The sequence below is a fragment of the Rissa tridactyla genome, chromosome 25, assembly GCF_028500815.1.
Source record: "Rissa tridactyla isolate bRisTri1 chromosome 25, bRisTri1.patW.cur.20221130, whole genome shotgun sequence".
NCBI lineage: Eukaryota > Metazoa > Chordata > Aves > Charadriiformes > Laridae > Rissa > Rissa tridactyla.
In genome coordinates this window covers 41103-54142 of record NC_071490.1, presented here as the reverse complement: position 1 = coordinate 54142, position 13040 = coordinate 41103, and the positions used below count along the sequence as shown (strand labels likewise).

General features: G+C 61.2%; 3 protein-coding genes across 5 annotated transcripts; 1 reads left to right on the top strand and 2 right to left on the bottom strand.

The window, feature by feature from the left end:
- Positions 1-375: 375 nt before the first annotated feature.
- P2RY11 (purinergic receptor P2Y11) lies at positions 376-2107 on the top strand. Of its 2 annotated transcripts, XM_054183455.1 has the most exons (3): positions 376-699; positions 893-1698; positions 1849-2107. In XM_054183455.1, the coding sequence occupies exons 1-3, from the start codon at positions 441-443 to the stop codon at positions 2002-2004; spliced, it is 1221 nt and encodes a 406-aa protein (XP_054039430.1). In that variant the 5' UTR covers positions 376-440; the 3' UTR covers positions 2005-2107. The 2 variants fall into 2 exon arrangements, with proteins under 2 accessions (XP_054039430.1, XP_054039428.1); XM_054183453.1 differs by having other exon boundaries at positions 893-2107.
- A 256-nt stretch (positions 2108-2363) lies between these two features.
- EIF3G (eukaryotic translation initiation factor 3 subunit G) lies at positions 2364-6392 on the bottom strand. Of its 2 annotated transcripts, none has more exons than XM_054183456.1 (11): positions 6238-6392; positions 5526-5575; positions 4992-5084; positions 4811-4899; positions 4498-4557; positions 4152-4265; positions 3862-4051; positions 3113-3220; positions 2822-2958; positions 2621-2727; positions 2364-2459 (listed from the first exon to the last, which is right to left on the bottom strand). In XM_054183456.1, exons 1-11 carry the CDS (start codon positions 6255-6257, stop codon positions 2444-2446), a joined length of 984 nt encoding a protein of 327 aa, XP_054039431.1. In that variant the 5' UTR covers positions 6258-6392; the 3' UTR covers positions 2364-2443. The 2 variants fall into 2 exon arrangements, with proteins under 2 accessions (XP_054039431.1, XP_054039432.1); XM_054183457.1 differs by having other exon boundaries at positions 4161-4265; positions 6238-6391.
- Positions 6393-6458: 66 nt separating this feature from the next.
- On the bottom strand, positions 6459-12876 carry DNMT1 (DNA methyltransferase 1). The gene is made up of 13 exons (XM_054183451.1): positions 12651-12876; positions 11772-11964; positions 11274-11364; positions 10540-10674; positions 10076-10358; positions 9831-9972; positions 9442-9608; positions 9190-9367; positions 8718-8913; positions 8483-8646; positions 7356-7472; positions 7073-7163; positions 6459-6941 (listed from the first exon to the last, which is right to left on the bottom strand). The coding sequence occupies exons 1-13, from the start codon at positions 12869-12871 to the stop codon at positions 6877-6879; spliced, it is 2043 nt and encodes a 680-aa protein (XP_054039426.1). The 5' UTR covers positions 12872-12876; the 3' UTR covers positions 6459-6876.
- Between the last annotated feature and the right edge of the window lie 164 nt (positions 12877-13040).

Below are 13040 nucleotides of genomic sequence, written 5' to 3'. Positions count from 1 at the left end.
GAGGGCTGGAGCCCCTCTGCTGTGGGGCCGGGCTGAGCTGGGGGGGTTCAGCCCGGAGAAGAGAAGGCTCCGGGGAGACCTTGGAGCCCCTTCCAGTCCCTAAAGGGGCTCCAGGAAAGCCGGGAAGGGACTCTGGATCAGGGAGGGGAGCCGTGGGATGAGGGGGGATGGGTTTAAGCTGAAAAAGGGGAGATTTAGATATAGAAATTTTTCACTATGAGGGCGGTGAGCCCCTGGCCCAGGTTGCCCAGAGAAGCTGTGGCCGCCCCATCCCTGGAGGGGTTCAAGGCCAGGTTGGCCGGGGCTTTGGGCAACCTGGGCTGGTTGAAGATGTCCCCACTCATGGCAGGGGATGGCAGTAGGTGGCCTTTAAGGGTCCCTTCCAACCTAAATCCTTCTATGATAAAAAGTGGGGTCTCCCACCCAGGGTGGCCCTTGCCATGCTGCCCCAATGCGGTCGGGCAGAGCAGGCAGCCCCGGCTCCTTCTGCCTCGGTGCCCAGGGCAGAAGGCAGATGCCAGGCTCTGTCTGGCTGCTGCCCTTCAGAAGAGGAACTGCCCTTCCCTGCTTATAACACGCCCCTGACAGCATTCTGCCCACGCTGTCCCGAAAACGGGGCAGGATGTGACCCTGTGATCGCCACCAAGGTGGGAGGGACAGGAGAGGACGGCGGCGAGCGCGGACCCCAAGAAGGACGGGGTGAGTGGGGCGAGTGGAGCGGCTGCAGGCAGCACGGGCCCCTGCCTGCACCCTGGGAGCCAGGCAAGGGCCGGGGGGGGGGGGGGGGACAGAGGAGGGGACACATTCTGTCCCCAACGTGGGACTGCAACACCTCCTCGGTGCCGGCGCGAGGCGGACGGCACTCATTAACCCTCACCACTTCCTGGCGCAGCCATTTGCCTGCAAGCCGTGCCTCGTGGCCGCGCTCTGCCTCTTCGCTGCCCGCAACCGAAACTGCACCCCTGCCTGCAGCCACCAAAAAGAGAAGCGGGGCCGGGGGGGACACCGGGAGGAACCGCCCCCCCCCCCCACCCCGAGATGGCCACCAACTTCAGTCACTGCAAGAACTTCAGCGGCTTCCAGGAGTCGCTGTGGCCGGTGCTGGCGGCGCAATTCCCAGCGGCGCTGGGGGGTAACGGCGTCGCCGTCTACCGTTTCCTCGCCCATGAGCGCTCCTGGCACAGCGGCATCGTCTATTCCTTCCACCTGGCCGTCAGCGGGATGCTCTACTCCCTCTCCCTGCCCTTTCTGGTGGCGTATTACTACCCGCCCAAGCACTGGCGCTACGGACCGGTGCTGTGCAAGCTGGAACGTTTCCTTTTCAACAGCAATCTCTACGGCGGCATCTTCTTCGTCACCTGCATCAGCCTCAACCGCTACCTCGGCATCGTTCACCCGCTGTGGGTCCACGGGAGGTTGCGGCCACACCACGCCAAGGTGCTGAGCGCGGTTATTTGGGTGCTGGCCGGGGTGTTTTCGGCACCCACCCTTTTTTTTGCGGAGCTGCAAGAAGCAGAGGGTGCGATCGAGTGTTTGGGGAGCGCGGTCCCGCGGCGGCTGCGGGAGTTTTATCCCTACAGCCTGGTGCTGGCCACGCTGGGCTGCGGGCTGCCCTTCCTGCTCACCACCTCCTGCTACGCCGCCATTATCCGCACTGTTTTCCGTAATCCTCACCTCAGCCAGCCAGAAAAACGCAAGGTGGGAATACTGGTGGGGGTGGGAGTGGCTCTTTATGCCTTTTCCTACTTGCCCTACCATATTTTCCGTAACCTCAATTTGCGGCAGCGCCTGCTGCCCCGGGGCACGGAGGACTGCACCTTTTCCAGAACCATCCACACCACCGCGCAGGTCTGCAAGATCCTCGTTAACCTCAACATCTGCCTGCACCCGCTGCTCTACGCCGCCCTGGCCGACAGCATGCAGAGCTGCTGCGGTGCCGGCTGCAGCACCGGCTCTGCCGCCGAAGAGCCAGCTGAGCACGTGGAGCTGCGGCCGGCAACCTAGGAGCACCCCGGGGTGGCCCAATGCAGCCAGTACAGGGCCCAGCGTAGCCCTTGGGCACATGTTTCCCTCCTGCAAAGGGCAGCAGTAACATGGGAGAAGCGAGATTAAAGCCCAAACCACAAGCACAGCCTCGCGTGTCACCTTTTTTTGGCAGAGATCCCCCTTTTTCCTCGCTGAAAAGCTGGGGCTGAGACTAAAAAACAAGGAACGGCGGCACCGTGCCCTTCCCCGTGTCGCTGGCTTGGGCGCTGCCAGCCCCACCGCGTGCCTGGAGTTGGGGTGAGTCGGGGACAGCCTCAGCGTGGGGACAAGGATGGGGGGCTGCTGAACCCTCCCCTCAGCTCACATCGACACCTTGGTGCATACCAGACCGCTCGTCTTTATTTAGAAGCGCCGATCGCTCTCGCTGGGAGCCAGCGCGGCGCCGGCAGCACCGGATTCAGTTGGTGGAGGGTCTGTGGAGAAGGAAAAGAGGGCGGTAAGGAGAAGGGAGTGCGTGGCGAGGAGAGAGGAGAGGACGGTGAGGAGGGGGGAGACGGTGTGCAGCACCCGGTCAGAGGGACAGAGCGTGTGTCACCCCCCCCAATCCTCCAAGCCACCCCCTGCCGGCACTTACTTGGCCCATTCCACGTTAAGGATCAGGTGGTCATAGCCAAATCCGGAGACGCCGGCAATAGCCCGGGCCGCGTCCTCCCGGCGGTGGAAGCTGATGAAGGCGAAACCCTGAGGTGGGAGGAAAGCGAGAGGGTGAGAGGAAGCCGGGGGCGAGGGGACTCCTCCTCAGCCCCCCTAAAGGGGAAAATCCCTCCGTGCCCACCTTGGACTGCCCAGTGGTCTTGTCCTTGGCTAAATAGATCCTAGAGATGGAGCCGAAGGGCCGGAACAGCTCCTGGAGATCAGTCTCACGCGTGTCCTCGGACAGGTTGGTGACACGGATGGTGGCATTGTCATCAGCTGGCGGGGGTGAGGGGAAGGACAAGGAGGGTCAGGGCCACTGGTGGGACTGCAGGGAGAGCCGGCGTGTGCCGTACACGGCACCGCGGAGGCCCGGCGTCACGCAGAGGGGAGCGGGGAGGGTGTCCCCACCCCGAGGAGACGCCCGCCTTACCCCTGCGGTTGGGCTGCATGGACTCCCCGCGGCGGCTGGCTCCGTCTCTCAGGCTGGGGGGGACGTACTTGCCCGTCTTGCTCTGCTGAGCCTGCACCGGCTCCGGCTCTGAGGGCGGGAAAGGCGACAGGCAGGGGGTGAGGCTGCCCACAGCCAGACAGTGACACCCCCCCCCCCCCCCGCCTCCTTGTCCCCCCATCTCACACAGAGTCACAGACTCGTCAGGGTTGGAAGGGAGCTTTGGAAATCATCTTGTCCAACCCCCTGCCACAGCAGGGTGACCCACAGCAGGGTACACAGGAACGCATCCAGGCAGGTTTGGAATATCTCCGGAGGAGGAGACCCCCTGGGCAGCCTGTCCCAGGGCTCTGGCACCCTCAAAGTAAAATTTTCCTTATTTCCCATATTCCAGTTTGTGCCCGTTACTCCTTATCCTGTCACTGGGCACCACTGGAAAGAGCCTGGCTCCGTGCTTCTTGCCACCTGCCCTATAGATACCGCTCAGCATCGATGAGATCCCCTCCCGGGCTTCTCTTCTCCAGCCTAAACAGCCCCAGGTCCCTCAGCCTTTCCTCAGCAGAGAGATGCTCCATCCCCTCATCATCCTCGTAGCCTCCACTGGACTCTCTACAGTAGTTCCGTATCTTTCCTGAACTGGGGAGCCCAGAACTGGACCCGGTACTCCACCAGGGCAGAGTAGAGGGGGAGGATGACTTCCCTCAACCTCTCAGGATAAAGGGGTGCCGTACCTCCGGGCAGCTTCTCCTTCTCGCCTGTGGACAGCCCCAACTGCTCGGCCAACTCCTTCTGCATCGGCCCCAGGGTGTCCTTGTAGGGACAGCGGGTGGTCCAGTGGTCGCCCTTGCAGATACGGCACGAGACAATCTTCTGCCCCTTCAGCTTGTTCATGGGATCCTCCTCCTCCTGGCAGTTCAGATCCTGGGGGACAGGGAGACTCCTGAGTCCCGTGGGATCCACTACTCGCTCGGGCACGGCGTCACTGGGGGGCTCCCCCCTCGTCTAAAAGTTTCCAGCGCACCTGACCCACCTCCTTGCTGGTGATGAAGGTCATGAAGACATCGTCACTCACGGTGGTGGTGGCCACGTTCGGTCCGGGGGCATCAAACTCCGAGTTGCCAAATTTCTTCCAGTTCTGGGGAGAAAATGGGGAGCAATGGGGAGCCACTCGCAGGGCACATCCCCAAGAAATTACTGGATACAGAACAGAAGCAACCAGCAGGAAGGGAAAAAGAAAAAGCAGCGACCGAGGGGTCGCTGGAAGATTGAGAAGGAACGGACAGAAGCAAAGGGCTGGGAAATGAAGCGGTTCCTGCTGGAGTGCAGATTTCCTTCCCTCCCTCTCCATTCCCGCAGGAGACGCTCACCTTCCGACGGGCCACTGCCTTGGAGGCCTTCCTGGTTTCGATGCGGAAAGTGCGGATGATCTGTAAAAGGGCAAAAGAAATGATCAACGCAGGACGAAGGATGGCAGACGTACCTCCACCCGACACGTCCAAGTTTGGGGCTGCCCAAAGCAGCAGAGTCGAAATGGGGCTCTGATGGGACGTCCCTGCTGCCCGTGGCTGCCTGGTGCTGCCCGACCCTGCGCCAGGGCAGAGCCGAGGGCTCTGGGAGGGAAAAAGTGGGGGCTCGGCAGGAGGAAGAAGCCAAAATGGCAGCTCAGGACACATTACTCACCTTCACTTTGCGTCCATCCTCCTCCTCGCGATACTCCGTGATGGTTTTGATGTTCCCATTGATAAGTTCCTTTGGGGAGGGGAGCGGGCCTGCAGGGAAGGGGGACAGTGGGACAGTGTCCGACTCGGGGGAGGCGGCAGGAAAAAACAGCTTCCCCCCTGGCCTCTCACCCAGCTCTCACCTCCTTTCAGAAGCTCGGCCTCAGCGCTCAGGGTGCCCCCCAGCACCCCTGGCAGGGGGATGTCCTTCAGCAGCTCGCTGGTGATGCATTTGTCTGCGGGGAGAGAAGGGGGACAGACACCCCCTCGCTTGGGGACAGCCCGGCTGAGGGGGAAGGAGCCCCACGCCCCCACACAGCCTCTCCCCGCAGGGAGGAGGTGCCCTGCTTTTCTGCCCCTTGGAAAAAGCCAAAGAGCCAAGAAATCTCAGCTGCTCCAACCCCCTGGGCTTCCTCAGCCCCTAAAATGGATGGAATAAGGACAGTGAGAAGGATCCTGCTCCCCGTTCCAGGTCAGGAACGCTCTGCTCGCAAGGATCGGCCTCGGAGAAGAGCCTGGGAACCTGTTCTGAGCCCTGGACAAAGAGCAGGCACGTCTCTAGGCTGATTTTAGAAAAGCAGCTGCTCTTTTTCTCCAGAAAAATTCTGCGGTTACCAGCAGGAGGAGCGACAGAGGAAAAAGGGGGAGGGAACTGGCCTGCAGCAGGAGTCACTCACCATCCTCTCCACCCTCCTCTTCCACCTGGTCGGCCCAGCTGGGCTTTGAGCTGCAGAGAGAGAGCAGAGCCTTAAATCCGCTGTCCCCTGCCAGCCACACCACTGTCCCCTCAGCCCTAGGCTCCGGCCACCCCACTGTCCACTCATCCCAGGGCTCCACCTGCCCCACTGTCCCCTCAGCCCCAGGCTCTGGCCATCCCGCTGTCCCCTCAGCGCCAGGCTCCAGCCACCCAGCTGCGCTATCCCCTCAGCCCCGGGCTGCGGCCACCCCGCTGTCCCCTCAGCCCTGGGCTCCAGGCCCCGGCCGCCCTGCTGTCCCCTCGGACCCGGGCTGCGCCCACCCCACTGTCCCCTCAGCGCCAGGCCCCGGCCACCCTGCTGTCCCCTCAGCCCCGGGCTCCAGGCCCCGGCCGCCCTGCTGTCCCCTCAGACCCGGGTCCCGGCCACCCCTACACTCCCCCTCGCCGCTCCCTCTGCACTCGGCCCCCAGCACCGCCGCTGCCCCCTTCCCCTCACCCATCACAGCCCCGAAGCGCCCCCGGGGCCGGCCAGGCCCCACACCCGGGGCCGGCCAGGCCCCACACCCGGGGCCCGCCGGCTACCGCCAGGCCCCAGCCCCGCTCCCCCCAAGGTCGTTCTCCCCCGCGGCGCTGGGCCAAGCCCAGGCCCAACGCCCAGTCCCCCCCGCCCGGGTTCGTCCCCGTCTCCTCACTCGTAGTCGCCCGTCGGCATCGCGCTCCCACCGCCCTCACGCACGGCCACCGGAAGGAGGCGCCGCACTTCCGGGGGCTCTGCGCCACTTCCGGCGTCGCGGAGACGGAAGGGGCGGGGCAGGACGAGCCGCGTTGCATGCCGGGAGACAGTTGCTAAGCAACATCTCAGTTGGGCCCGCGGAGCCGAGGCCTGCGCTAGGCCGGGAGCAAGGAAAAGGGGTTTATAAGTCATAGGAGAGATTTATTTGAAGAAATATTACAACATATAAAAACTACATAAAGTATCAATTCCCACTTGTACAAAGCGGCCGATTATTTTCAATACAATGCGGCATAAAAACAGGGAGCGGGGCCCCAGAGGGCTCTGCCAGGGGGGTAGTGGAGTTCGACCATCACAGAGAGCGGCAGAGGGCAGCCAGGAGGGAGACACGAGCAGGGCCGGGGAGGGGGGGGATGAGCCACGGCGTGTCCCCCCTGGGCCAGGAATTTAAAAAAAAAACAAAAAAAAACAAAAACAAAAAAAAAAACACAAACAAAAAAAAAAATCAAATAAAACAAACCAAAAAAAAAAAAAAAAAAGGGTTTAAAATAAATCAGTGCATGTTTGGGAGTCCTGGTGCCGGAGGAGAAGCCGCGCGTCAGTCGGCGGTTTCCATGATCTCCATCTTCTCCACGGTCTCCATCTTCTCCAGGGCGCTGAGGTCTGGTGGGAGAGAGAAGAGGGGGTGACGCCGCCGCACCCCAACCCAGGAGCCCCCTGACCAAGCAGCGGACGGTGTATCCAATTCCGTGGTGCAGGGAGGGGACGATGGCAGCTGCCGGCACGCCACCTACCCGCCGTGTCTTCCCTCAGCTTCGCCAACATGCACGACTTGATCTCCAGCCCGATGGCTTTGGCTAGAGGAGGAGGCACTGCGTTACCGACCTGTGAGAGAGAGAGCGTTAACGCTGGGCACCGGCTCCGCCATGATGCCAGCAATGGCACCGGCAAGACGTTTGTCACCAGCAATGCCGCCAGCAAGGGGTTTGCCACCAGCAAGGCCACCAGCGAGGGGTTTGCCGCAAGCAATGCCACCAGCACTGCGGCACCAGCGAGGGGTTTGCCACCGGCGCTGACCTGTCTGTGCTTGTCAAGGATGTTCCCGAAGAGGCGATAGGTGTCGGGAAAGCCCTGGGAGCGGGCGCACTCCCTCACGCTCACCACCCGGTGCTGCTCTGGGTGCAGTACCCGACCCTACGGCAGCAAAGGAAAACCAACCGTCAGGCCCTGGCCAGGGTCCTCCCCGACATGCTCCTCTCTAAATTGGAGATAAGGATTTGATGGTGGACTGTTGGATGAGGAACTGGCTGGATGGAGGCATCCAGAGGGTGGTGGTCAACACCTCAATGCCCAGATAAAGATGGGTGACCAGTGGTGTCCCTCAGAGGTCCATGCTGGGACCAGCACTGTTCAATACCTTCATCAATGGCGTGGATAGTGGGATTAAGGACACCCTCCCCAAGATTTCCGATGACACCAAGCTGCGTGGTGCAATGACACGCCTGAGGGGAGGGATGCCATCCAGAGGGGCCTGGACAGGCTTGAGAGGTGGGTCCATGTGAACCTCATGAGGGTCAACAAGGCCAAAGGCAGGGTCCTGCACCTGGGTCGGGGCAACCCCCGGTATCAAGACAGGCTGTGGGGATGAAGGGCTGGAGAGCAGCCCTGAGGAGAAGCACTTGGGGGTGTTGGTGGGGGAGAAGCTCAACAGGAGCTGGCAATGTGCGCTGGTAGCCCAGAAAGCCACTGGGAACCTGGGCTGCATCAAAAGAAGCGTGGCCAGCAGGGTGAGGGGGTGCATTCTGCCCCTCTGCTCCGCTCTGGTGAGACCTTCCAGTCCCTTAAAGGGGCTCCAGCAAAGCTGGGGAGGGACTCTGGATCAGGGAGGGAAACCACAGGACGAGGGGAAACGGTTTTGAACTGGAAGAGGGGAGATTTAGATGAGAGATAAGAAATTCTTCACGTTGAGGGTGGTGAAATGCTGGCCCAGGTTGCCCAGAGAGGCTGGAAACATTCAAGGCCAGGATGGGGCTTTGAACGACCTGATCTAGGTGGGGGTGTCCCTGCCCATGGCAGGGAGCTGGGACTAGATGGCCTTTAAAGGTCCCTTCCAACCCAAACCAGTCTATGATTCTATGACCACGGCGTCCGTTTGGCAATGCCCGCCTCTTCCCAGCGGAGGGGACGGATCCGGCGGCACCCACCTGCTTGCCCATGGGCTCAGGGTTGGTGACGGTGGTGCTGAAGAAGCCGTCCCACTCCAGGCGCCCGTAGAGCCCGGCCCAGTGGTTGTGTCGGTTGCCGGTATGGGGCAGGCACCAGGGGATGAGGGTGTTGAATTGCCGGTCCGCGGGGTCGCAGGGCTTGCCTGCAAAGATGGAGAGGGTGAGGAAGAGGCGGAGAGGCGGCCACAGGTGTTTCTGGGGAGCCAGCACCTACCTTCGGCGCAGGAGCAGACCCCCCGCAGCGCCCCGGAGCTGCTGCGGCCGTTTTTCTTCTCGTGGTGCGTGTATCGCAGCTTGCGCGTGGTCGTGCCGTCCGACAGCCGCACCTCGATGTTGGGCAGGTCACGCCAATCGGAACCCGGGGCCAAGGGGATGTGTCTCATCCGGGCTGCGACCAGGGCACTCATGTCCTGCCAACAACAAGCCCGCCGTCACCCGCAAGGGACACAGAGGGACTCCAGCCACCCCAAGAGCTCTGATCCTCGCTGCAGGGAAGGCTGAGGGAGAGGGATGAGTCCCAACAGCTCTGCCGGCCTCATCTTTGGGGAAGTTAACCCGGGAGGGCTTGGAGATGGTCCCTCTCACCCCACCTCACATCCAACCCGCCCTTGACCCCCATCTTGGTTTGCGTCTAGGGGGGTCTGAGTGCAACCCGGCCCCCTGCATTGAGACCCTGGCATCCGTACCTTGCAGATATGGTCCCTGAGGATGGGCTGATACTGGGAGCCCCGGATCTGCCGCTGGAACCAGGACTGGGGCTCTCCGTTGTAGGAGATCTCCAGGGCAGAGGCACCGTTCCTGACCTCCGGCAGGTCCGACATGGTGTCCCGCACGGTGATGGTGCGGAAGGGGCCGGAATATGTCCTGGGAGGAAGGAGGGAGCCGTGAGCAGCCGAGACTTCCCCCTCGCCAGCCCCGGCATGGCTCCAAAGGCTCACCGGGTGATATTGCTAACGAACTTCTTGTCGTCCACCACAACGCTCAGCTGACAGGCACGGGGTGCAAACACGTGCAAAGGCTCGGGGAACATGGGCAGCTTCTCGCCAGGAGCTGCGGCAAGGACGATGGCTCTCCGCCGCGTCTGGGCCACGCCGTACTGGCCAGCCTGAGAATGGAAGGGACAACTCCTGAAGGAGGTTGGAGCATCTCCACCCAGTCTGTGTCCTCGAAGAGCTGGGAATGTCCTCCAAGCCACCCAGGGAAGCCAAGGAGCAACGCAGCCAACTGCTCCTTCAGGGACGGTTCACAGCAGAGTTGGGTGAGAGAAGAAGGGTTTTCACCCCAATTAACTGTCTTTGTGACCAATTAAGGTCACCCAGCACCCTACCTGTAGGACCCCGAAGGTGCACTGGTAACCCATGCGGACAAGGCAGCGCAGAGTGAGCTTCAGCACCATGGAACGCTTGAAGGACACAAAGTTCCTGACGTTCTCCAGAAGGAAGAACCGCGGTCTGTAGTAGTCACAGTAGCTGCGAGGAGGGAGAGGGACACGCGAGCGACACAGAGCGACATTTGAGGTGGGGGGGCCACGCTGGCACCCCAACACAGCTCCTCGCCACCTCCTCTGCTCACCTGAGGAAGGAGACCACCAGGGAGTTCTTGAACTTGGAGTAGGTGCGGGAGTTGAAGCGGTTCATGCCGCTGAAGCCCTGGCAGGGGGGACCACCGCACAGCATCTCCACATCCCCTTTCTGCGGCAGCTTCTGCCCCAGCGAGTTGGTCTTCTCGCCGGACATGACCAGCTTCAGCAGGACGTTACAATCCTCCGTGAAGACAGTAGTGCCGGGATTGTTCAGCCGGAAAGCCTGGGCGGCCGGTTCCCACATCTCGATGGCCCAGAGCGTCTCCGACACGCCTGGGGAGACAAAGCGGAGGATCTTGAGCCTGTGCGGAGGAGCAGAGCGCTGGCTCGCACCCCGAGCCGGCACATGCCAAACACAACCACCAGCTCTGAGGAACCGAGCGGCCGGCACTGCTGCCCGTCTTCCCGTGGGCTCTGCTTGTCACCCCACCGTTGTCCCCGCTCTGCCGCTCACCTGCCTGGTGGAAGCCCTCGGACAGCCCTCCGCAGCCGGAGAAGACATCCAGGGTGCGCAGCTTGGGGAGCTTCAGCTCGGCCGGCTCCTGCTCGCTTTGCTCGCAGCTCACCGACGACTTCCCTTTGCCTTTGCCTGCGAACAGAGCCCCGCTCACATCAAAAGGCAAAGTCATTTCCTCCTCTTAGTGCTTACGAGGCAAATTCTTCTCCCCCTCCTCCGCAGCAGTTAAAACATCAGCTTCAAGCACCTTTCTTCTTCCCCTTACTTGTTTCGCCTCCGCTGCCAGAATACACCCTGGCATTTGGAAGGGAAGCTTCTCATCTTTCCCCCATGCGATCCCTTTCCAGCCAAGAGCCCGTGGGCACAGGCAGAGAGTTTCTGAGGGTCAGACGGGCGGCGGGATAACTCGGAGGGCAGCTCCCCGCGTTGGGAGCAGGCTACAAAGCCCTACGCTACCGAGCGGCCAGCCCCTAGCAGGGGGCTGGCAAGCGAAAAGCTTTGAAATCTCTCAGGGACCAGGTGCTCTCGCTGCAAGGTTTATTTGGCAAAGATGAGGTGCCTTAAAAAAAAAAAAACAAACAGGCCACATCGCTGCATCCTGCCAGAGCGTCGGAGCAAGGACAGCGCAGAAATATCTGGTCGGCAGCACGTCTTATCTCTGCTCGGCAGCGTGTAACGGCAGACGCAAACCGGTTCACCCACCCGAGACCTCTCCCCCCAAGCAGACTTACCTTTCCCTTTGCCCTTCCCCTTCCCTTTATTGCCCGAGCTCCGAGCGTGGTTGGGAGGATCTTCAAAGCTCTTGGTTTTTGCGTTGTAAGCCTGGGGAAGCGAAAGGGGTCAGGACGCTTGAATACAACGAGCTTTTTTATCTCAGAAATGGCTAAGGCGTTGCCAACACCCGCCCTTTGGTTTCACAGCTCCGATGGGGACCCAGGCTGGGGGCCACAGGGGGTCCATCTCCCCCCTCTCCATTGCCTCAGAGAGCTGGGGAGGCCACCTGGGCATCCGAATTTGTCCCCTCAGCTCCATAGGGAGCGCTTCAGCCAGCTCTTGGTGATGCTCAAATTAAAGCTCCCTTTGCATCCGAGACTTATTTCGCCAAGAGATTCCAACGAGCTACCAATTCTCACTCTGCACAGCGGCTCCTCTGTGCAAAACACCCGCGGAGAGGTAGGACAGCCTGCGCCAGGGACACAGCCAGACCCCTTGAACCCCAGCTCCCTCACCTCCAAGAAGTAGAAGCGGTCGAGCCCACCGGCGGAATAATCCTGGATGCTCTCCGTCAGATCCTCCCCATACACCACCGTGCAACGGCCCTGCACAGCGCGGAAGTCGACCGTCGTCTCCTCGTCGCTCCAGTACAGGAGGTTGATGTCTGCGTGGTAGCTGGCTTTCATGGACTTGTGCGTGTTTTCGGGTCTGCGGGGAAAGGAAAGAAAAAAAAAAAAAAAAGTCATCTGGATGGGGGGGAAACGTTTTCAGCAAGATCCTCACCCCGGTCTAGCCTCTGGCGCTCACATCACTCCGTGTCCCCAGAGACAGGAGGATTTGTTTCCTCCAGCTGCGCGTGTTCGCTGGCATGGCCTGGGCACAGCACCAAAGGGATGATTTGTTTCATACCAAAGGGAGTTTTTTTTTTGGGGGGGGGGGGGGGGGGTTCTTAGAGGAAGGAGAAGGAATTGGCACTGGAGCTGGCAAGTGAATTTAAAGGCAACGAGATGTAAATCGAGGAGCTGTTAGGCCCAAAACACACAGGTCTGAGCGTCAGCACGTTCCTCTCCCGCTGCCAAGGCTCTTCGCGTGCATCCCTGCGTGGTGTGGGGGAGATGACTAAGAGCCTGCAAATATTTGGGTAAACACCCACGCCCCGACACGGCGCTGGGGCTGCGGCTCAGCACCGGGTCTGAGCCCTGACCGCCGCGGTGATGAGCCCCTTTGAGCAGTGCCCAACGCTGCACCGACCGACCACGCCGCCGCGCTCGAGTCACCCAGCTCCGGCACAACCTTGAGCTGATGGTGCAGAGGTTTTTCCCAGCACCCAAGACCTCAGGGGGAGCCCTGCAGCCCAGTCGGGGAGCTCTGCACCCCCGTAACGCAGCCCCCACCTGTAGAACTTGTAGATGCGCAGTTTGATGTCGGCCTCGTTGGGTTTGCCGTTGCTGCGGATGTTGCAGAAGATCTCTTTGATGCGGCCCACGCGGTAAGGGTCGGGGGCATCCAGGTTGCTGCCCTTGATGTACTCCGAGTACTTGCGGTAGTGCTCCGGGTGCAGCTCCTCGTCCACCGCCTCCTTTTTGGGGCGCTTGGCTGGGCTGGCGGGTTTCATGCTGGGGAAAAGGAGAGGGAAAGAGGTTGAGTTATCCCTTCCCCCCCCCAAAAAAAAAAAAAAAAAAAAAAAAAAAAGAGAGCCCCTAGCAGCAAAGAACATCCTCTTTGCTGCCTGACCTGCCTGCTTCCTCCTCGGTGCAGGGTGGGCACCAAGCCTCCTGCTCCGC